Source organism: Aptenodytes patagonicus, chromosome 6 (genome assembly GCF_965638725.1).
Source record: "Aptenodytes patagonicus chromosome 6, bAptPat1.pri.cur, whole genome shotgun sequence".
NCBI lineage: Eukaryota > Metazoa > Chordata > Aves > Sphenisciformes > Spheniscidae > Aptenodytes > Aptenodytes patagonicus.
In genome coordinates, this window is record NC_134954.1 from 40,547,439 (window position 1) to 40,570,699 (window position 23,261).

General features: G+C 35.4%; 1 protein-coding gene across 4 annotated transcripts in view; it reads right to left on the bottom strand.

Moving 5' to 3' along the window:
- Positions 1-23,261, bottom strand: part of HIBCH (3-hydroxyisobutyryl-CoA hydrolase) — a 54,469-nt gene that overhangs the window by 12,953 nt on the left and 18,255 nt on the right. For all 4 annotated transcript variants that reach the window (XM_076342217.1, XM_076342215.1, XM_076342218.1 and 1 more), the window contains 5 exons: positions 10,412-10,490; positions 5,198-5,343; positions 4,207-4,293; positions 2,155-2,213; positions 1,285-1,366 (listed from right to left, as the gene is read on the bottom strand). In XM_076342217.1, the coding sequence (XP_076198332.1) occupies positions 1,285-1,366; positions 2,155-2,213; positions 4,207-4,293; positions 5,198-5,343; positions 10,412-10,490 (453 nt within the window). The remainder of the gene's footprint in view (positions 1-1,284; positions 1,367-2,154; positions 2,214-4,206; positions 4,294-5,197; positions 5,344-10,411; positions 10,491-23,261) is intronic.

Here is a 23,261-nt window from a genome sequence, read left to right on the forward strand (position 1 = left end):
CACCAAAAGTGACTGCTGTTAACATGCTATAAAACTGTCTCAACAGACCTTAATATAAGTACTTTCCCTGCCATCTATAACATAGGGGGAAAAAGTGAAGAACCGAGTCATACAGCCTATATAGTTTGGGGGAAAACCATGATGGTAGCCTATGGCAGAATTCCGATCTACAAACACCTAAAATTATTATTCTGGCACTAGCTCATTTGACTACTTTATTCAATGAAACTTGAATACAAGTGGGGGAAAAAAATTAGCTTTCCCTTTCATTCAGTCTTGCTTTTTTAATACATATGCTAAGCTTCTTGCAATGTACTAGGCGTGCTGGTTGGCATAAAGATAATTTTAAAACTTCCTTTCTCAAAAACTATTTGAGAGTTCCAGTGACAAAATGTTAAATCTTTAATTAAAAACTAAAAAATGTAGCTGTGTATCTGGGACAGGATGCCTAATGTTAATGATACTACATTATAAAATTATATTCCTTTGCTCAAATGAGTCTGAAGATGATGGGTGTTTTTATTTTATTACGGGAGCAGGATGTCTTCTATGACCTGTAACTAAAGTTAAAACAAAGCTTTTGTTGGAGAAATGCTTGTGTTCTATGCAATTGTAAGTAATATTTGAATAGCTCCAAGACAAATTTTTACAAGGCACCTGAATATAGATACTTCAAAGGAAAAAGAGAAAATACATACATTACTTATAAATGAATATAAATTGCTTCTTGCTTTTAAGGCTGAAATGTGTATTAAGTGTGTAGTACTACTGTACATTTTTTGAATTGTGACTACATCCAACACTCAGAAATGCATTAAAAAGATCAAAAAATACTTTGGGATGATAAATTGCTTGCTATTTACCCAAATGAGATCTCTGGAACGGAAGAAAATGAACAACATTGTTCTGGCAGTTTTATTCCAACCCTTGGCAATAAAATGAGAAGCTATAAAAGGAACCTTTGTCACCAACAACCCCTGATCATGGGGAGGTGAAAAGGGAACGGGAGTTGTTTGTTTGTTTTTTTTTTTTTACTAGATTACAATTTTATGCAACATATGATGGTATTCACATTGTGTAGTTTTACAGAAGAATGTTCTTGTCTGAGTAGAACTACTTACAATCCCACAGGACTATATGTGAGAACTGAGGATCTCAGTCCAATGTCCTACTGGTGTTACATAGTATTAGTTATGTTAATAAGGTGACTAAAGTCTGCCCCATGATAAGAAAGTACAGAACCAGACTTAAAATCTCTAACAAGAATAACATAGAAGACATTACCTCTAGCTGCTTAATGGCAAAAGGAGAACCATCTTGCTTTAGTTTTTTAACAATTTCTTCCATACTATTTGCTGAAAAAAGACTAAAAGAAAAATGTAAGTTAATAAATGAATGAACTGCTTCAGCCTTCCTCTTCCCTATGAAGTGTTAGTAACAGAAATTAGAAACAGAGCATAACCAGCTGATTTGGCTTTTCTTAGCAATGTGTTCCCTGTTGTTCAGTTTTAAGTAACTCAGTTGACAGGCATCTCCTCTTCCTTTACAAATCTCTAGCATTTCAATAAACCTCACTTACAAACTCTGATATTTATCCAGAAACTTTAATTACTACCATCAGCCTTATCTGTATTTTTATAACACATCAAATCTTTAGTTATCAGCTCCATTCTATTGGTTTGGTGTCAACATCTTTCATCTCTAAACTTAGTTACTGCCATCCTTCTTCAAGAGTTTTAGCTGCTTCTTACCACTCTCACTTATTTCTCCTTCCCTTCTGAACACAGAAGTTCCAAACAATCGTGGAAATGGCCTTCTACCAATGAGTACAGATGCGCTACGTAACATTTCCTGTCCAACTGAACAATTACTCTCACAAATCCCCATCCAATTTCTATAGAAAATGTTCATTTTCATGTGCCATAGGGTAGTTGCTTAATATAATGGTGTATGAATCAGGCAAATATGCTCAAGTATACTGACGAGTGAAATATTTAATGAGCTTCAGATAAAGCTCCCTAAACACAAAAAAGTTTAAATGACTAACTTGAATGTCATTTCTATCACCTTATCTGTGGAACACTGATACTGTTACTGGATTTAACTTAATGTTCTCTATCCAAAAGAATAAAAAGAAGAAAGATTGCTGAATACCTGTTAATCTTCTCCATATGTTCATCAAGTACAAACTCCTTTTCTTGATCAACTTTGCTCTATTTAAAAAGCAAATACATATTTTACTTGGTTATTTTAGACTGAAAAGCTTATCAGTACTGAAAAATTTCAATTACTCGTGCTACAGAAATATCATAATATCATAAATGAACTTTTAATATTCATACACTGACATTTTTAATTAATTACAATTTTGCAGTGTGTATAAATGAACTTGTCACTTTATCCTGTGAATGTTAAAGATGTCACCTCATAATACAGTGGTTGCTCGGAGCTACTATGTATGCATATTTGACTGGGTGGTTATCTTGTGCACAAGTAATCATGATTATTCTATCAATACATTTCTATCAAATACTCTAAGAAAGCCAGTGTAGCTAAATCTACTCAAAAACCTGAGAATGTTTGGGGAAAAAAAAAAGTTTTGTTTTCTTAAAAAATATACAGGCACGTATATATATGTATTTTTTAAAAAAAAAAAAAGACAAAAAAAATTTCTCTTCCTTATCTTTTCTCTGTCATTTTACAAAATCTTATTTAGACAACTAAAGAATGTGAAAGATCTGTTGGCCTTATGTGGAAAGGCTGTCAAATGTTTCAGATCTTCTGGCATTAAGGGGTTTTAGGACATAAGCAGATGTTTCAGTAACAGCAGCTGAAGCTGAGAAAGGTCCCCTGTCATTTCAGCTCTGATGACTAAAAATACACAGCTTCCTTTTCCATTCAATGTCATCTTGTAAAGCAGTATACTGCAACAGATAATCACTCTTATTTCATAGCTTTCTATTTTGTCAAAATAATCTGTACTAGTATGTAAATCAGCTTATCCCATTTATTTTTCTAATTAATCTTTATATATGAACTTAGTAATTCCAAAGCAGAAATAACAAGAGTAGACACTGCTCATTTTAAAGCCAAACTGGGGACTAATACTCAGATTGACTGAATACATTGAATCCTGATTTGACTCCAGAAGTTTCCTTTCTTTTGAAATAAAATTACAATGCACATCAAAACAGCTAAAATAGCCACTGAATAAACTGATTGTAAAGCCAAAACCTTTTATTTTCATGCCCATTGTTACATGGGGCTAATACAAATACTAACTATGTATTATCAATACAGTTACATTCACCTCCAAAATCACAACAGAGGACTATGGGTTTGTCCACTGGGAAAACAGCACCTTTCTCCCCCTGAAAATACTGCTTTAAGACCTCAGATGCTTTCCCTACAATGTATATGCGCTCTGCTAATACTTATCCTATTGATAATTGCTGTGCTTATTCAGTCTTTCAATTATCTCAAGGTTACAAACATATAAAATATTTGAGAAATTAAAGGAACAACTTGAGTCTTTAAATTCAGGCTTCATATCTGGACTGCAAATGGTCTGCATCAAAATAATGCTAAATTTACATCAAATGCATCAAGCTAGCAAAAATATTTCTTCAGGTTGATAAAGTTTCTGGGATGGAAATATAACCGACTTCCCAGTGAGCAGTGTAGCATTTAATAACTGGCACTATGACTTCTGTAGCTTCTAGACTAGGCCAGTAGTTCTACCCCTGTCACTTGTGTTTGTCAGAATCCTGAATTTCAGGCTAACTCCCCAGATTGCACTTGCCATCATGTACAACTCCCAGTCAGCTAGTGGCTATCTATTTTGCGTTCTGCAAAGCATGCTAGAAATCCAAGAATAACAGGGGAAAAATTAAGCAGCGATATATTTTCTGCATCATCATGCTACTGGCTGGAAACTTACTTACACACATAGAAAGAGAGAGAGCTGACCACAATAGGAATTTGAGGGGTATCCAAAATGAATAAAAAGTGAAGAAAGACTTTTACATTTTAATTTTGACCACTGTAGGCATTAGTGCTACAAATTAGTATTTTCTAGAGTGCAAAGAGTTTGGAAATCCATTATTTTTTAACCATAAAACAAATGATCAGTAGCATGGATAAAAAAGAATTTGTATTTACATATATTTAATAATTCTGCTTGATTTCAGTAACTGATCAGATTACCTTCACATGGTAAGAGTTCAATAAGTCTGCAATATTTTCTGTTGAAGGAGATTTCAGTGCTATTAGGTCACTCTCTAAGGCAGGTAGCTATTAAAAATAAGATTTAATTAAAAGTAAACCAAAATGTACTTCTTGGATTATTATTGCTATGGTAATAGTACTATATAGTATATATGTATGTAAACACCCCCCACCCCACCCCAATTTTCAGACAGATCTTAAAGAGGTACCAAGCAAACAATACAAGGAGCCAGAGTTCACTTTTCAGTGTTGAACCATCTGGATTTAATTATGATCAGCAAAGAGCTCTGCTTCCCAAGCAAACCCCCAGTGCAGCACTACAGCTGCGGCAGGTAAAGGCAGCCTACAACAGTCTGAGAGGAAAGAGCAGCAGCCAGGCAACCACGCTATGCTCAAAATAGTATCTAACCAGCTCCACAATGACAGCCATGGGTCTTTACACAGAGAAGGAAAGCAGGTCATTGTTTTTCCTTCTGTCCATGCAAGTTACTGGGATATTACAACTTTGACTTTATCTATTATACTAATTTTTACACTTTCTTACAGCCACTGTTAAGAAACAAATAGGGTATCTCTTAAGGAGACTGATAAAGAACACGTTAATGGGATGCTACCTAGATTAAAAACTTTGCAGTTGTATAAATAATCTCTAATTTGAGACACTGTTGTCTAAATTGTACAATTTTTCAAGCAACTTCAATTACGCTCAGTAAATCATGCTCTTCAACAGTAGAATCATGAAGACAGCAACGTTTGCTCCCTCTTCCAAGCAAAGCTGTCACTAGCTGGCAAGTGTTATAATGACAGCTTGAGAGTATCTTATGATCCCTGTTCACAGTGCATGGCCAGCTAATATAATTGCACCTCTGCCTACACTCAAGTTGGTAAAAGTATATTGGTGCGCTACACAACCTAAGCTTGTCATTATGGTTGTAGGCTGCGCCCTTGCTAGCACTAGTTAGCAGCTTACCTTGTCGGATTCTACAAAATGTGTAGCGATGCCAGCTTTTAGTACATCTCTTCCTTTCAGCCTAAATCCTGTTAGTGCAAGGTAATAGCCAATCTTTCCTGATAGTCTTGGCAAGAAATATCCTCCACCTACATCAGGAAAAAGACCTGTAATAACAAAACAACAAAAAAAAGTGAAGGGAGAAGACCTTGCCCTAATCATGCATGTAACTTAGTAGCTATTTCTTCTTGTCTCACTTTCATCTCCTTGACTTAGGCACAGCTTTCTTGCCCAAGTTTCTCCTTGACTTGGTTTGTCATTTCTCTGTCATCAAAACCCTTCCTAAAAGCAAACTCTTGAACACCTTCCAAACTGTACCCTTTCCACTGGCACCTAATTTACAAACATAAACCAGACAATACTGTTCATTCTGTTTGCCAACAACTTGAGACATTTTTAGATGCCTGAAGAATCAAGCGTGCTCTCAGCAAATAACAGAAGTGACACAAAGAATTGTGAAATAATTTGTGCAAACTCAAACTGGATGCTGCTTTTTCTCTGAAATCTTTTATTACAATAAAAATATCAAATAATGATGAAGTGCCTCTTGCACAGCTAAGTTTGAACAAATTTTGGGACTGAGAGAATTCATTAATAGATCAACAATATTGCCAGGGTCTTCCTGAAGGTGGAGGCATGAGATGCTGACCTAATACCTGGCTCTTTGACAGGACTATGACTAACCTGCAATTTAAAAAAAATGATAAAACTTTTCAGTTTAGTGACTTCTTTTTTTTTAAATCTACAGAGTAGGGTAATTTTTAAAAATTCAAAGCTGTGAATAAAATTTAAAAGACTTTTAAAAGTTGTAATTGAAATATATATAGCTACTTTTATCAAAGATCAAAGTTTAAATATTTAAAATCATCACTTTGTCAACATCTACCTTATTCTGTTATATACATTAATCACCTACAAAATAAATTCAAACACTTTTTGTAACTTTTAACGTATTTAAACTTAAAAAAAACCTTAAGCTTAGCTGTAATAACCTCAGAAATCAAAATGGAAAGAAGCAGTGTCCAGTTACTACTTTGAAATAATCACCAATGGTGCATTCATGAAACTGAAAGTCTTTTGAAGAAATTAAAAGGTGTGGTGGTGTTTTTTTCACCTTGAGAGAATAAATGAAACATGAAAATAAATTTAAAAGAATACAAATGAGCAATAAGAAACTCAAAACACTTGCCAAAGCAGAGAGATTAATGGGGAAGATTAAGATGTACATACAGAGTTTAAATAGGGTTCTGATAGAAGGTGGTAATTTTTCACTCACAAGTAATTGCTTTCAGTCACAAAAGAGTCAATGTATTTATTATAGAAAGACCCTATTACAAGTGTTTTAAGATGTGGGAAATTTGTGGTCCCTGAATATTCCTCCCTCTTGAATGGAATCAAGGGGAGTTTTCTTTCAGACAGCTTCTCTTCAGTGTTTTCCTCTTCTCAATAATCTTTAAAAGTTCATCACTGCCTTATGTTCTCACCCATCTCTCAGCTTCTCCTCTGGTTCCCTCTTGGTCCTCCCTTAGTTCTGCTGCCTCTAATTAATCGCAAAGTTGGTTTTAGGAGCCGCTTCCTATCAGTTATATTTGTAGTATTCTATTCCTATTCCCACCGATGTGCATGTTGCCATTAACTGATTTATTCCTCATTCCACAGGCTACTGAGACATACAGCTCTTCTCCTAAAATACTGAACGTCTTGTTGGCACCCTTTAAAAGCCCTAAGCTGTATTAACCCCAATTCATCACTTACTTTCTTTTTCATCTGTACTCACATTCTGAATAGTCTACTCTGCAGTTTACCTTCTCAGTTTGAGCCATCGTACCTATAACGTTGATGCCAAGACTGTCACTTAGTTTTATGTTTCTATTCATCTGTCTCCCCTTGGATATCCTACTACTGCAAAAAAATCCCTCATTTCAAAATGAAACTTCTCTTACAAATGCCCTCCAAAGCAAAAAGGCAATTACATTATTCTCCCCATCCACCAGGACTGCAACAGCAACAACCTTTTCCTTTTTGCTGTAATTAAAATACCAGTGCTGAAGTACTATTCTCCCCATGCTCCAGTAAGTTTCCAGAGGAAAAGCCATCTTCCTGTTGGGATTTATAGGGCCCTTCCACATGGCCATACACAGGGAAACTAGTTCTAAATAAACTGTGGAGTTGATTAGCGTAAATCACTTTAGAGGCAAAGAAAACTAAACTGAATGAAGGTTCCTTTAATAATTAAGGAATTTACAAACAGGATTAGCGAAGGTGTAACTAATCCAGTTTAAACTTACTTGGTTGCATAAATGTAGTCTGCTATAGCTTCTACTGTATCTTTTTCAAGGTTCCTGTCTTCCTTTCTTCTTATAATTTTACTCCTCTTGTCCCTGTCTGCATATTCCTCTTAATTGTCTCAATAACGCTCCCATATGTTTCTGCTTGCTACTGGGTTTCTATTAATGTATTCCATATACTTTTTTTTTTGTCTTTTTGATAGCATTTACCAATTATTTCTCAAATCCTACTTAAATAAGAGAAGAACTGAATGTCTGCTGGGCTGATCAGGCTAAAAGCCTACGCCTGTAATGCTGACTTGCAGTCTGTGCTCTGAGACAGATGCAACATGCTTCACTGTAATCCCAGCTGTGAATCTCTGCAGTCGCCAAGCATAAGGTAAAGGTAGCGCTACTACCTTCCTACCTTATCTTGCAAAGGTGGTTGGAGATTTATTAGTAAATGACTTATAGAAAGCTAAAAACTTAGAGGGATATACAAGAAAGTGTCCACTATTACTATCACATCACCTTAAAGCCCGCTTCTTTACAATATATTTTCATCTTTTGTTCTTTCCACTAGTGGTTTTTCCACACCCTCCTACACCTAAGCTGCTTTCCAGTGCTTTATCTTATCTATGTCAGTTTCAAACTCCTACAATCTAGAACTGCCTTTTATTTCTATTTGCAAAGTGGCACATCTATCTATATCCTTTTATTTATGGTGGTGTATAAATGCAGAATAATTGTGTGAAAATGTAGCAGCTGAATGAAGACTTTGTTTTCATTTCACAGAAAAGGTGTAATGCCTACTGAAATAAGTGAACATATGAAAAAATCAATTAATACAATATTTAGACAGCTAGACATTTTAAACATACACCACAGAGATCAAAACAGCTAAGCCCTTAAATCCAAACAGATTTCAGTGGTTTTACTTCTAATTGATCCTAAAAGAGTTTTAATTACTTTCTTTCCTAAGCAAGTTCTAAGCTCTTCCATGTCTTCACAGTCTATTTTTGTTTAAGTCCTTGTCAGCACCAGAAATGTATGTAAAGTACATCATTTTTGTTCATATAAGACTACTCATGTCTTCACCTTTGAAGAAGAAAGCGAAGGAGGTATCTTTATTATTAGAATAACTTCATATGCCAAAGAACCTCTCTGTTTAGTTTAAAAAAAAAAAATTGTTTCTTTCAAATGGTTTTCTTGTACAACAACTGATTATGAACTTCAGGAGTTTAGTAAATTCATGTTGTATTAATGCTTGAGCTATTTGGTTTACTAAGTTTTCCTTCAGCAGAGAAAAATATTTGGAGGGCTGCAATAGGGTTGTTTTTTCTCATCCCAAACTTACTTGTTCAGAAAAATTAAATGACATCAGCTAGCAGGAGTTGCTCTAATATTTTTTTCAGAAGTTAAAATGATAATGAGCTTGCTTATATTTGGGGGGTTTATTATGTTTTGTTTGACTTGACACTCACAGCTCATTTAATATTTTAAGAATTGCAGAATAAGTCTTGTGAAATGTTTCATACAGGCTGGATAGCAATAAACAATAGATAATATGTGTAAGACACCCTTTAAAAATATGAAAAATGCTAGACCTTTTAAGCATTACTAACAGGGGGCCACTACAAAAATCCAATCATTAGCTAAGCATGCATTTTAACTTTAGTTGTAATGACATTATTGTACTTAAAATATTCTCAACAGAAGCAGAATATTATAACTCTTATTCTCTTTTCAGAACTGAGTCCTGATTTTTTTTTTACATTATTTCTTAGTTTTAACATTATGTAACTGGAAATTCTTTTAAGAAAATAATGGTCACTACTCCTTACAACTAATTCTTTGAGGTGAAACTAAGAGAAGCTAATAGCACCATGTCTGGTACCATTTAAGCTGTTTAACCACCAGATAAGGTTCTCTATTCTGAATAAATGTGTTCAACAGGGCCACATATTACAGACTAGCCTCATTCTCCTGCTTGAGGACATAAAGATAAGAACAATTGCAATCATCCTTCAGCTGCCTTGCTTTGGAAAGATGTAGAAACTAGAAATTTTGCAGGAGAGAAATGCGGGATAGGTTATACATTTTGCGCACTGTTCATAAGCAGGGAGAAGGGACTTGGACACTGATGAAAGCATTAATGGAGTATATATGCCAGACAATAATAGGCTCAATGTGGATACCCTGTTGGTGCCAGGATTGTCTTGAAGGGAAACATGAGTGATTTCACAGGTGGGTTCACTTTAATTTAACTGACTTGAGCCATACCACCATCTTCACATAGCTCTGAGACACAACATTTGCTTTTGTACATCTCAGAGTTGACAAAGAAGCTGTAGGATCAAACATTAGAAAACACAAGGTACATGTTGCTATTTAAAAAAAAAAAAGACACTGTGATCTCGCCTGCGTGCAATCTGTGCACAACTGTAATGGGTCTGTATTAATAATCTACAAGAAAAGCTGGAATTTCAAAATCTGCCTCATTAACATTGCAGATCAGCTTGTAGTACAGCCAGTTTGACTCATACTGAGTTCCACGTGTAAAGTTGACATACTTGCACTGGGATCTTCAGACTTCATCTGCCTACATCTGTAGCAAAGACTTTGTTCCTCAGATCTACCTGCATTTTTAAAAAATTGTATCCTGACGGTCTTTGTGTCAGTCTAAACAGTAAACCCCAGGTTAAGAACCTCAATGATCAACCTCCCAGAATAAAGGTAAGTTTCTATTAATTTCATAGAAAATACTTTTCACATATGGTCATCTCCAATTCCTTTTTAAAATTCTTTCATTACCGCCACTGCTTTCAGTCAAAGACATTTCATCCTGATTACACACATAGTGTAACTTCAAACACGTTAACATGTGATAAGCTGTTAAAATACTTACCTATTGCTGTTTCTGGCATTGCGAAAAGTGTCTTTTCTGTAGCAACTCGGAAATGTCCATGGACTGAGAGGCCAACTCCCTATCATGGAGCACAAGCAAAGGACACAGTTTATAAAATTACCGGTAAAAATAATCATAACCATAATCCTATGTAACACACCTCTTGCTTTGCTCTACAATTAAATAATATTAGATTTACCATGCACATCTCAACAAAATATTAAAAGGCCTTAGTTCAAACACTAAGAAAGTATCATATTAACTTTATGATTTGGCTGAAATAGCATTCTATGCTTTAAAAGATTGATGAGTCATACAGAGATTAACCTCAAAAACTCATGAGTGACAGCAACAACAGAAACAAGAGACCCCATTTTCTCCATCAGACTACTAAGGGAGTTGACATCCTTTTGCTAATGTAACCCCATTTATTATTTTTGCACATACTTCAAACGACCAACAAAAAAACACGCCAATACTTTTGGAACATACATGAGTTGCACAAAGTTGTAATTATAATACTTTTAAAAGAAATAATAATTAACTATTCTTATCATGTGATAATTACCTTCTTTATCAAAACAGAAGTATTTTAAGCAGCCAAAGCCTTCAGCATTATTGATTAAAATTTAAAGTATGCGGTTAGAAACTCACTTATTTAACCTGGGGACTTTTGTGCTCCAAGTCAGAAATAGAATTCACATTTCTAAGTATCTAGCCCTCTTCTCTAGCAGTCCTTCCTGATGAGGCACTTCCCTTAAGAGCAGAAGAGCTCCTGGTGTTGTCTATCGCATATTTTCTGATTTAGGCAGTGAGCAGCAGCAAGGCCCCCGAAAAAGGTATCTTTTCAGTTCACACAAAATTAATTTAATATAGAGAAATGTTCAATAGGCAAACTGACAAATCTAAAGAGAAATGGTTATCTGACAAAATTACTATTATTTAGTAATAATACTTGAAGTAATCCAGGAATATTTGGATTACTGGGCCCAACCACAACACATGGGTAAAGGAGTCTCAATTCTCAAAGCTTATCTACATGATACGTGTCAATCGAAATGTGTGTTAGATCTTACCTGGAGACAAAACTCTCTACCAAATATTTCACAGGAAGTTTCTTCATACAAATATTTTCTCTCTTCCTTTCCACTGTTTCAGCTCACTTCCTTTCCTCACTGTTAAACTTCCCTTTGCTTAGTCCCCCTATCCATCCAATTTTTCTATTAAAACTAAGATATCTTAAATATCATTGGCCAAAAGAAGTCAGTGTCTAATGAAGATGTAATAGATTTTTAAGCAACATTTCTAATTGTTTAGATAGTAGAAAAATGACACTTTACCCAACTAAGGCTACTAGTCTTCACAAATGTCTTTACAGTATTTCATACTTTCCATCAAAAACAGTGGGATTAATTGGGTGATACTTGCTTGGACCAGCATTATATATTTGATAGGCTTTTAAGGAGAGAGTAGAACATCTTCTCATTTCACTTATCTACAAAGATCTTTGGGTGGGTTTTACATTAAAATTTTAAAAAGTTATCTCAATTTAATAAAAATTACATCAATTTCCTCACACCATTCTCATGCGTTCTTCCCTGGCCTCTCTTACAATTCTGCCCAGCAAGAAATTAATTGTCACTGCTTATTCCATTAGGGTGATACATGACTAAATTTGAAAATATCTTCAAAGTTTTTTTCTGTAAAATGAATATCTGCCAGTCTCAGGTTTTAATATAGATGTATGAAGTTTTTAAGATTCCAGTCTAATTTCCTGAGAAATGGATACTTAAGGTAACTAGTTATCGTACTTGATTTTATATCCAGAGACTAAGCCAAATCTATACACATGAAGTGCTGCTGTTTCAAGGAGGCAAATGGGATTTGAGCAAATATCTGAATCTTATTGCATAGGGTACAATCTTATGTCTCATCTCTTATCTGTCCTTCAGCCCTTTTACTTGAGGACTGGTCAGAGGCTGTAGGTCTCCTCTGAGCAGCAGCAAGGGCAATGGCCCTATGTTTAGTTCTCTTGCAAATGCAAAGCTATGTGTAAAGCTACAGTCACTCCTAAAACAGCTCTAGAACTCTTAAATGAAATGGAAATGTGACTTCATCACTTCCAACTTTTTTTTATATCATAACAGCATATTTTCACTGCATTGGGTAAAGCTGTTCCTACAGCAAGAGAAAGCACAATACTTCTGCTGTTATTTTTATGCTCGTTTGGCAATAATGGTGACCTTTTTATAAAGACAATGACATTAAAAAAAAATCATACCCATTTTGCTCTTTCTAATGCTTAAATTATTTTTTTCTAATTCCATATCTAAGAAGACAAATACTATTTATCATAAAGCATTTTTTCTGGCTTATTTTCTAGACAATCGTAAGTTTGTACAAGGACTCAAATTTTCAGCTTGAGTATTAAGTAACAAAGACTAGAGTGTGAACTCCATGAAGAGAGCTTCTCTTCTAAGCTTGTTCTTTTTTATAGTGATAAAAATAACTATAGAGTTTTAATAATAAAAAGTTGAAAGAAGTAATTTTCTTTTGAAGGAAGTAATTAAATCAGGTTTCACTTTCTCAAGTGCTTAAGCCATAATTGGATTTGTTTTCTAGATAGCTTTCAAGTTTTATAGTATAGATAAGAGCTTAATTTCAGATGTATATTTAAAAGACTAAAACTGTATTTTCTTCTTATCCATTATAAGGAAAATGGTGCAAATATGTCCTTACTTCTTTGAAGATAATTTCTAAATAATCCAACATTAAGATAAAATTAGGAGAGAAAAATGAGTTAATGCTTTGAGGGTACAAATCCCAGTAATTTATTAAACTGGTGATCGTATGTTTTCATATGTTTATTTGCAACTTCCCAAATGGTTATTTTAACACATTCACTGTATGTGTTTAACCTTCTCCATCTAATACAGAGGACAGATGCTTATTAGTGTAATAGTATCCTGTGTAAAGAACAAACTCTTCCAGACAGAAGTCTAAACGCATTCCTCCTCCATGTCTGGATTTTGTAATTTTTTTTTTAAATTTAACTGAAATCTTACACAGCTGGAGTCCCCCCTAGGAGGCCCTTCACACTATTAAAATATCTGCAGTTGGGCTGTGTTCACTTCACCAAGTAGTCCCAGCATTTACACATACAAGTCTTGATGCTATAGTGTCTTTATTAAAATACACTATATCCTGCACTGTCAGAGTCCTACCTTTCATGTTCTTCAAATATATACTAAAGCTAATGTCTTCCTTCAGACTTTTCCAAGTTAATAGATTCCTATGGTGAATCAGGCTTGGTTTTTAATCCAGATAGTTTATCTTACTACTGGCATGAAACTTTTTTTTCCCCACTGACAGCTGAATGTTTGAATTTTGTGAAGAATACTTAAAGAATGAGACTAGAAATTAAGGAGTTAAGAAATTAACAAGCAATCAATTTAAACAAACGTTCTGTATTTTTGATTAATTCATATATAAACCCTACAGATAAGAGCAGAAATGGTGGTCTGACAATGTATTACTGGATATAGATTGGCTACGAAGATGTTTGGTTACAAATTACAGATTTATTACTACATGGATATTAAGATATTAATCTTAAAAACAATGTGTAACAACTTGACTATTAGACTCAGTACACTTCAAGGACACATAATATTATAGGCAGTTTGGTCTGAATTAATCAACAAGCTTCTGAAAAAGCCAGTAGAGTATCTGAATTTTACTTCCCATACACATCATTTCCTACTCAATGCCATATTTCAAAAGTCATTATGTGACTGTGTATAGAAAATTTATCATCAATTTCCTTTCTTTTTTCTCATGATGAATACAGAACCTTATTAAAAGTATTTTTCTAATGAAAAACAAGGTGCAAATTACTGATAGAGAAATGGAATACAGCTACTATAAATCTTAGAAGTTAAGTTGTAGCCAGGAGGCTGTATTATCTTAAATTGAGAATGACCCATATTAGTAAATTGGAGAACTCATCACATCTAGGGAAGTTATTAAGAAATTGAGGGAGAGAACAACAGAGAATCATACAGAGCAAAATAAATATGCCCTTCTTGAATGCCATACGTAAACATCTGTTCACATACAGAAAAGTAGATCTGTGTCACAGCAAAACCATAAATCACACTTGTCTGTTTACTAAATAACCTAAATCAGACTGTAAAGGAATCGCTGCCTAGGAAAGCATAAGCAACAGAATAAAAGAAATACAAACAGAAAAGGCCTTCAGGAATGTTGCTTGTATAATCTTCACTAGGCTGATAAAAATTTTTAGCTGTTTAAGCAAACAATTTTATGATAATACCAATATTAATATTGTCTGCAGTGAAAGTCCACATCATGTTACATATTGTAACAGTTCACATCCAATGATTACATTCATTTTTAACTGCATGAGAATACAGTTCCTGCTAGGGCTAGAACCACAAAAGAAATGTGGCAATCAACAAACAAACTGAGCATAACACAACAAAGGGCAAATATATCTGAATGCAGATGTGTAACAATAGCCAAGGTGCAGCAAAAATGTTTTCAAAAGCATTAGTTGGCAAAGTAAGCAAGTAGAATTGATTTAGGAAGCAGCAGGAGCTTATAGCTATGTTAGATCAAAAATAACTGATGTAAGAGCATTACCGCCTGCATCCAGACACAGCAAATCTTAAACTGAATCAAAATTAATCTTCGTTCATCATTAATGTTATGGACCACTGCAAAGAGTATAATCCATTTTTATCTGTAGATGACTTAGTGAACCAGAGCAATGCAGCATAACAGATCAATCTGGACTAAGAATATTGCTTTCTTTGGTTGATGACATATAAATCAACTTTATACAAGTATTTAAAAAATATCATTAAACGGTGCTTTCTGTGAACTTTTCAATCATTTAGTGTGGTGTTTTAAAACATAGAATATTAATGTAATATAATTTAAATATAAAATACTAATTTCCACATACTGATTATGTATTAGAGATTCTCAGTCAAATTTCTACATACATACAGAAGCACAATGAGCTGACTGGAGATATATTATCTATAATAAAATCTGATGTTTCACTCAAGTATTTTCCTTACAGCCTAGTGCCAAAAATGCAAGAAAGCTTGTGCTATGATTAATGACCAATATTTGATGAATACTCTGATGCTTTGTGGCACAAACCAGTGACGCAGCCCGTTCCAGTCATATGTTTTCAAAAGTATATTTGTATCTTCACCATAGATTAAAACATAATATTAAAAAAAAGTTTCTGAATATCTGATATGATGAACTACCAGTGTTACTTGTTCTCCTGCCCTCTAATTATTGAAACAAATTTGATCCAACTACATTAACAGTAACCATTTAGGTCAGGTTCTTCTTACAGTGGAACTTGAAAAAAAAAATATAGACCATTCTGTGCACCAATGCTGCTACAATGAGTGTCCTTTATCAACAGATTTAGATTCAATTTTTAAAATCCCTGTTTTGATTTTTCTACTACCAGCCAAAGCTTATCAATGATTTCAAACTGTTTTTACTAGGGTAGTTGTCTGCAACAGCCATATTTTTTTCCCCTGCATAATCTGCAGGGACTGATCCGGGCTTCTGATGGTGAGCACCCATACTAGTGTTGTGATCCCACCTGGTGGACCATACAGAAGCTGTGGTGGCAGTTAAATGCATGCCTCCACAGCAGGGATTGAGCGCCTGCAGTTTCATGTCCTCCCTTTCCATGTATGTTGGCTTCTCCAAGGCAAAAAGCAGCAGGTTGAACAGTTTGATCTCATTTCATGGCCCAGTCTGGCCTACAGACACTGCGACTTGACAGCCATGATGCAAACATAAAAACTCCTACCAAGAATTGCTTCTGATTACTCAGAATTTTCTGAAGTAACTTTTCCAGAATTAAGAATGTTTTCCTTGATTCTTTTTCACTACTGTATATTACTTTCTAAAACTCACATTTAGTAAGTCTACAAAACTTCCTGGCAACAAGAGTCAGCTACATCTGTTAAAAAATACTCTTTCATGTCAGAGGAAGCAGAATTTTTTTATGGACACAAAGACTTCTGCTGCAACAGAAAGAAAAGAGAAGATGTAAGAGGACTTAGATCTGAAAAGCCTGTAGCAACAGTAATTAATTACTAGCCGGTGAAACTTTTTCTCGTGTTAAATTTGAAAGCATTTTTTCCCCAATGTTGTTCCCCGGTGTTTCCCTATACATAACTGGCCATGTATGAATCGGAAATAGTGTGGCCAGCAGGACTAGGGAAGGGATTGTCCCCCTGTACTTGGCACTGGTTCAGTTTTGGGCCCCTCACTACAAGAAGGACATTGAGGTGCTGGAGCGTGTCCAGAGAAGGGCAACGAAGCTGGTGAGGGGTCTGGAGAACAAGTCTTATGAGGAGCGGCCGAGGCAACTGGGGTTGTTTAGCCTGGAGAAAAGGAGGCTCAGGGGAGACCTCATCGCTCTCTACAACTACCTGAAAGGAGGTTGTAGCGAGGTGGGTGTCGATCTCTTCTCCCAAGTAACAAGCGATAGGACAAGAGGGGACAAGAGGAAATGGCCTCAAGTTGTGCCAGGGGAGGTTTAGTTTGGATATTGGGAAAAATTTCTTCACTGAAAGGGTTGTCAAGCACTGGAACAGGCTGCCCAGGGAAGTGGTTGAGTCCCCATCCCTGGAGGTATTTAAAAGACATGTAGATGTGGCACTTAGGGACATGGTTTAGTGGTGGACTTGGCAGTGCTGGGTTAACGGTTGGACTTGATGATCTTAAAGGTCTTTTCCAACCTAAATGATTCTATGTTCAGAATAAGATAGTAAGCATGGGGTTTTTATTATTTCTAAAATTCTGGAAGACAAGCTCTGTCTCTTTGTCCCTCTCTATCACCTAAAAATGTAGCTACTGCAAGAAAACTGTATTTCCAACTCACCACATTTTAATGTCTGAAGGGAAGGCAGGCAAGTGAGAGGGAACCCCTTTCAGCAACTTGCATCAATGCATAACTAAGCTTTTAGGTTTTTTTTCTTAAAACTGAAGAAACACTTCTTGTGTCTTAAAGACCAGCACATACAACAGAACTTTATTTAAACAGGGACACAGTTATTTGGGATGACAGGAGTGAATTGAGGGGATTTTGTAATGATGTTCTATTTCTCAGGAAAAAATGCTTTAAAAGTCTGACAGATTAAAACTAACTCAAGGAGAAAATGAGCATTCAAATTCTTCTGGAAATGAGAAAAATTAGCAGAAATATGAAAGGATGGAAAAGCAGGCAAAGATAATTCTCTTCAGAACTTTTTTCCTTGATCTATAATAAAGAGAAGGAGAGGGAAATAATGAGAGAACTCTCAGTATGAGACTAGGCATCTACATAAAGGCCTAGAATTAGAGAAAAATAGTGGAACTTTTAGCAAGAAAGTCTGGTGTTAAATGGAAAGAACAAATCTGTGCAGAAGCCTGCAAAAATCTCTGCAATGACAGTCAACAGTGCAGGGGTAAGAAAGGTTTCGATGAAGCCACAAATAAAACCTCCTTTAAACATACACAGGTTTCAGAAAAAAAGAAATCTAGAAAGTACAGCTTAAAACTTCAACTTTAGTCTCAGAGTAGACAAGTGATGTTTGATTTATGATGTGATCTACATGCCATTACATTGCTCAGGAACGCAAACACTCTGTCATTCTAAAATACTAAGTGCAGTATGATTGTATAATACCAACATCTGCACAATATACGTTCAGGAAGTCTGCCTTTCTTTTCTTGGTGTAAAATAGCAGCGTCCATTCCTTTTCATAGTGTACATTAAACAACTCAGTCAGATTTGGGAGAGGGAGGGGAGAGGAGTTTTACTTACTGCACCAGTACTGACCCATAATTTAAAATACTTGTTTTCAAGACAGTGCTTTACAATAAGCCCTTTGGGGAATAACATCACATGCAAATCATTGAACATTCAGTGGTTATTTTTTGTTGATGTCAAAAGCTGCTGATATCATAGTCCGATTAGCTACAAAATTAAGTGCACCATTTGTCCCTAGGATCATACGCAGGAGCTTAGCAGGCAGACCAATGTGCCAGATGGTAAATATACTGTAATATCAGCAAAGAGCGAATCTTTTCTTAGTATTGCCTCAGCATTGTTTTCAACATCCTATATTACAAAAGCTAAGTGGTACACAAGTCAATCTCACAAAGATTTGTTTCAACGTACAACAAATAACTACTTGCAAAATCTGTATTCTATTTTACAGTAGAACTGCCTTCAACTTTGAAGCATTGGCAACAAAACAGGCCACAAGCTTCTATGTGGTACACATGCGTGAGTTTCCAGAGGGAGGGGGAGAGGAGGAGAGAGAATTGAAAAGCAGCTTATCTAGGTTTAGTGCAACAATTACTTTTACTTCAGGGCAGATTTTAAAGCATAAATTAAAACAAAACCAAAGATGTTCAAGTTTCAGAGCACGATGACTGACAAGAGGCATGACATATTTACAAAAACGAAGAAAAAGAAGAATCAGGAGAAATCCCAAGAAGCACTTGCATTTCCAAGTTCCAGTTTCCTAGCTGTAAAAAAGGGTTAAAGGGGTAATAATGTCCCTTGCAGTATAGAAGAGCTGTGCGATGTAAAATAATAATTTTTCATGAACTTTTATATGCTGCAGTTAGTCACCTAAAGCGCATGGTATGTATATATGTATATGAATAACTAATAAGCAGAATTTCTATAGTTTGCAATAAAATTTGCACCACACATTAAACAACAAATGAATAGCTGTTTGTTAGGTGAGCAATATCCACCTGTGCACTTCATGAATGCACATTCCTCTAATTAAAAATTGTATCACAAGTGGGCAAAAAATGTGACATTTTACAGATATGGTTCATTCTAATGTTTCCTAGTTTTTGAATGTTAGCCTCAAATGCTATCTACACCTCTGTGTAAAAGCTATATGCACACATCCTAAAAGCAAATAAATAAAAAAGATGGAAAGACATATTACAATGTGGAAGAAAATGGGGAGCTTCCTCCCCCATTGTATTTTATATGCCTGAGGAATAGCAGAAGACACCTAACGTAAACATTTACGTAGCAGCTGCAATTGTTGCAGCCTATAGTATTTGTCTGGCTTCTTTTTCTGCAGATTCTCTATTAACAGCTCATAGTTCAAGTGAGATCATGATGAAGTAAAGCAGTTGGTTGTCTTTACACTTCCCACCTTCCTCTTTCAGGCTTCAGTCACTTCAGCTAAACATATTGAAATGCCAATATTCAATGGTTTACAAGATTTTAACTTTGGTTTTAGATACAGGCTCACAACTTCTATTTAAATACTTTTTATGGAAAAGAACAGGCAAACATCAGGTGTTATGTTCACAATAATTTTGTTTTACTAGCCTGCAAGAGAAGATAGCAATGCCAGGCAAGTTGCTCAGAAGGAAAGACTGTCTGCGTAGATGTCCATACCCACAAATAGCACAGAGAGCAAGGGCAGACCCTTCTTTTCTACTTTTACGTCACTGGGAACTGGTTTTGGTAGTGGGCAGATTCAGGCTGTGGACCACTGAATCTTTGAGATGTTCCCTCCCTTTCTTCCTCCCACCTACTGCAGCAGTCCAGCTAGTTGTAACTCAGAGGCTAACTCATGAAGCCTGGGAATAAAGAATTTTATTTGTGTTTTTTATCTGCAGCAGTAAGAAAGGTGTGTTTTTCCTTATGCTGCTTTAGTCCTGACAGCAGAACATCAGGCAATCAAAAAACCAAATAATTCCATTTTACAACTATGTAATTTAAATTCAACATTGATGTTCATTTTCTTTAAACATATTCTGGAAGAAACAAGGAAAAAAATGTTATGTGCAGACATATGCCAGAAATTTTACATATATGTTGGTAGTGAAAGGAACATTCCTAAAGAGTTACAGCCACATAATCTCGATGAAAATGGGTCAGGATAAGGACAGCTATTGCTCAACTCCAGCTTCTTTCTGTACTGGAATTCTATTGACTAAAATGTATAACGTACAAGCTGCTTATGACATCGCTACCAATTTACTTGATAGAAATATTAATGTAATAAGAACTGTTGACCAAATCCTGCTAAAGTCTAAGTTTAGACGTTTGTAACTATATTGGTAGAATCCCCACGGTACCTGTAGCAAGTCTCTAACAACATTGTTCAAGAAAACATCATAATAATTTAGCTGTTGGAAAGTGTTCACTGTAAATTACATTTCTAGTCTCGGTAAACTCTCTTAAATTTGTACTGTATATCTAAGCCCTCAACTTCTTTGATGAATGTGGTCCAGATCTGTCAGAGCACTCGTATAGGCAATCTGTTACATAAGGTAATATAAAGACATGCTAATGAATAACGAATATATTAAGTAAACAAAATACTGACTGAACATCTTCCCCTCGATAACATTTTGATTTAAGTAGTTTAGAAAAATGCAAGATGCGCATGTATTTTGAATATAGAATTGGAAAACTTTTTAGATGTTTCTTCTATTAAAATAAGCATCAGAAAAAAATGTTACAGCTTAAATTACATGCAAGCAGTGCAAAGTATAAAAACACTCCTGAAAATTGACTTCACCTCTCCTTGTAAGAAATTCCTTCATTTTAGGAACTGCCTTCTTTTCACATAATTCTTCTTATCTCTGTGATTGAGAATGATTTCTATTAGAAATACCGGTTCCCAAAAAAAGACGACAACTTCATATGGTAACTTTGGAGCAAACTCCTCCACAGCTTTCAGGTATTTAGTCCACGCAAGAACCTCAAACAGCTAAGAAACAAGCGAGTATGTTTTTTTCCATACAGGACAACCATGGGAAGTAGGCTAATTCCTATTGTGACATGCCAACATGCATTTTTTGGCAGCAAACATCCCTAAACACACACAGGAGCACAGGGGAGTAATTTTTTTTTTTTTTAAACTATTTTCAAAAACTGCTGATTCATTTCACTAGCACTTGCAGTTAAGCTAATATTTTGCATGTCAGGCATTTACTTTCACCTACTGAAGAACTTTGCTACCAAGAAAAATTACACATCTGATGTAAATCTCTATTAAGTCTTTCCCCATAAATCTCAAAACATTATTATAAAGAGTTAACATTGGAAATATACAAAACATTACTGAATAAACTTTTATAATTATAAAACCTTTTCAGAATGTTGTGAGGTAAAATTTCACAAATATGCCAGGCTAAAATTGAAATAAAACACTGCAAACTCCCTCCAGGAAATTATTAATTAAAATTTTGACAAGCCTTTATTGATTAAAGCAGAGTAAAAGCTTAAAACAGAGAAGTGTTCCACTTTTTCCTGAAGAGGGTTAAAATGTCATCCTTCCCCAAAAGCCAAATTCTTCTTAAATCCTTACTAAGACAAATGGACTTTACATGATGCAACAGAGAATAATTACAGAGGAAAGATGCAAACTTCAACTAAGCAAATTTCTGCCTCAAAGACCTACATATCAAGGCCTGAGATCTGATTTACAAGGAAAGTCAGATTCCTCTAACAATGTCAGCCTCTGGAATCTTTTGCTGCAAATGAAGTGGCACTAACACAAAAAAGAAGTAAAGCTAAATATTAGGTACTCAGTTCACTCTTCTACTGCAACATAAAAAGACGCAGTAAGTCTGATCTGTAGTCCAGAAGGGAAGCATGGTCAGATGCACAATAGGAGGAGTATTTCCAAACCATAGAGTAGGTTCAGGAATTTGGCTGCATCTGTTTCTCTGGAACCCCTACATAACCCCCTGATTAGAATGATGTTGTCACTCAGTAAGCAGCATTCTGAAAAAGCTTCATGTTTTGAACTGTGATGCTTCTGATGGTTTCCCGTACACAGCGTAGTTTCCTCTCATAAACAAACTAGGGAAACATAGCCTAGATGATATCACTATGAAATGGAGGGCACAATCATCTGAAACTATGTTAAGAGTTACCAGCAGTTTGCAATCAAACTGAGAGGGCACCCTAGCTGAGGTCATACAGAAGCCAATCATTAATTAAGTTTTATTTGATATTTTCATTATCTGCTTGGATAATGAAATAACAAGGATTTCTATAATTTACAGATTACTTTTTGGGAAGGCAAACACTTTGAAGGGCAAGATCAGAATTCAAAATCATCTCACTTTGGAGATCAGACAGAAACTAATGGAAGCATCTCGAAATGGTCTTAGAGAGAGCTGTGACTGAGGAATATATTGATTACACATACTAAAGACTTCAGTTAGACACTAGGGAATCTTAACTTGAAAGAATAACTAAGCACTTGGGTGGGATATCTAGGAAAAACAGAATTCCTGCTGTTGGAGAATTCTGAACGCATCAGGCAACAATCTGCTAAGCAATCATCTAGCCATATTTAACCCTGCTTCAAGTGCAAAAGAATAATCCTGAGGCTCCTCTCAGCTCTATACCTCTGTATAGTCTAAAGCTTAACGTATTTGACATTACTACCTGAGTGACTAACACAGACTCAAACAGTACTTTAAAAAATTCTCCTCTCTAATAGTCACCTTAAAGATACTCTATGTAAGTAACTTAGATGTAGACTCTCAGTTTAAGTAAAAGCCCTTGCCTAAAAAAACTGTACTACTAGGTGTGTTGACAAAACTAATGGAAAGCCCCTCATGAACCAAAAGACCCAATTAACAGGTTGTCTTCTCATATTTGCAGTCCGTATACCCGAGGTCCTTCTCTACTGGGGAGAGAATAAAGCAGCCAGTACTGTGTACTGTTATCACTCTCACAAACTGGGTCCTAGAATCTGAGGAGTCAGGGATGGAAGTAAGGTTGGGTGACCTTTAT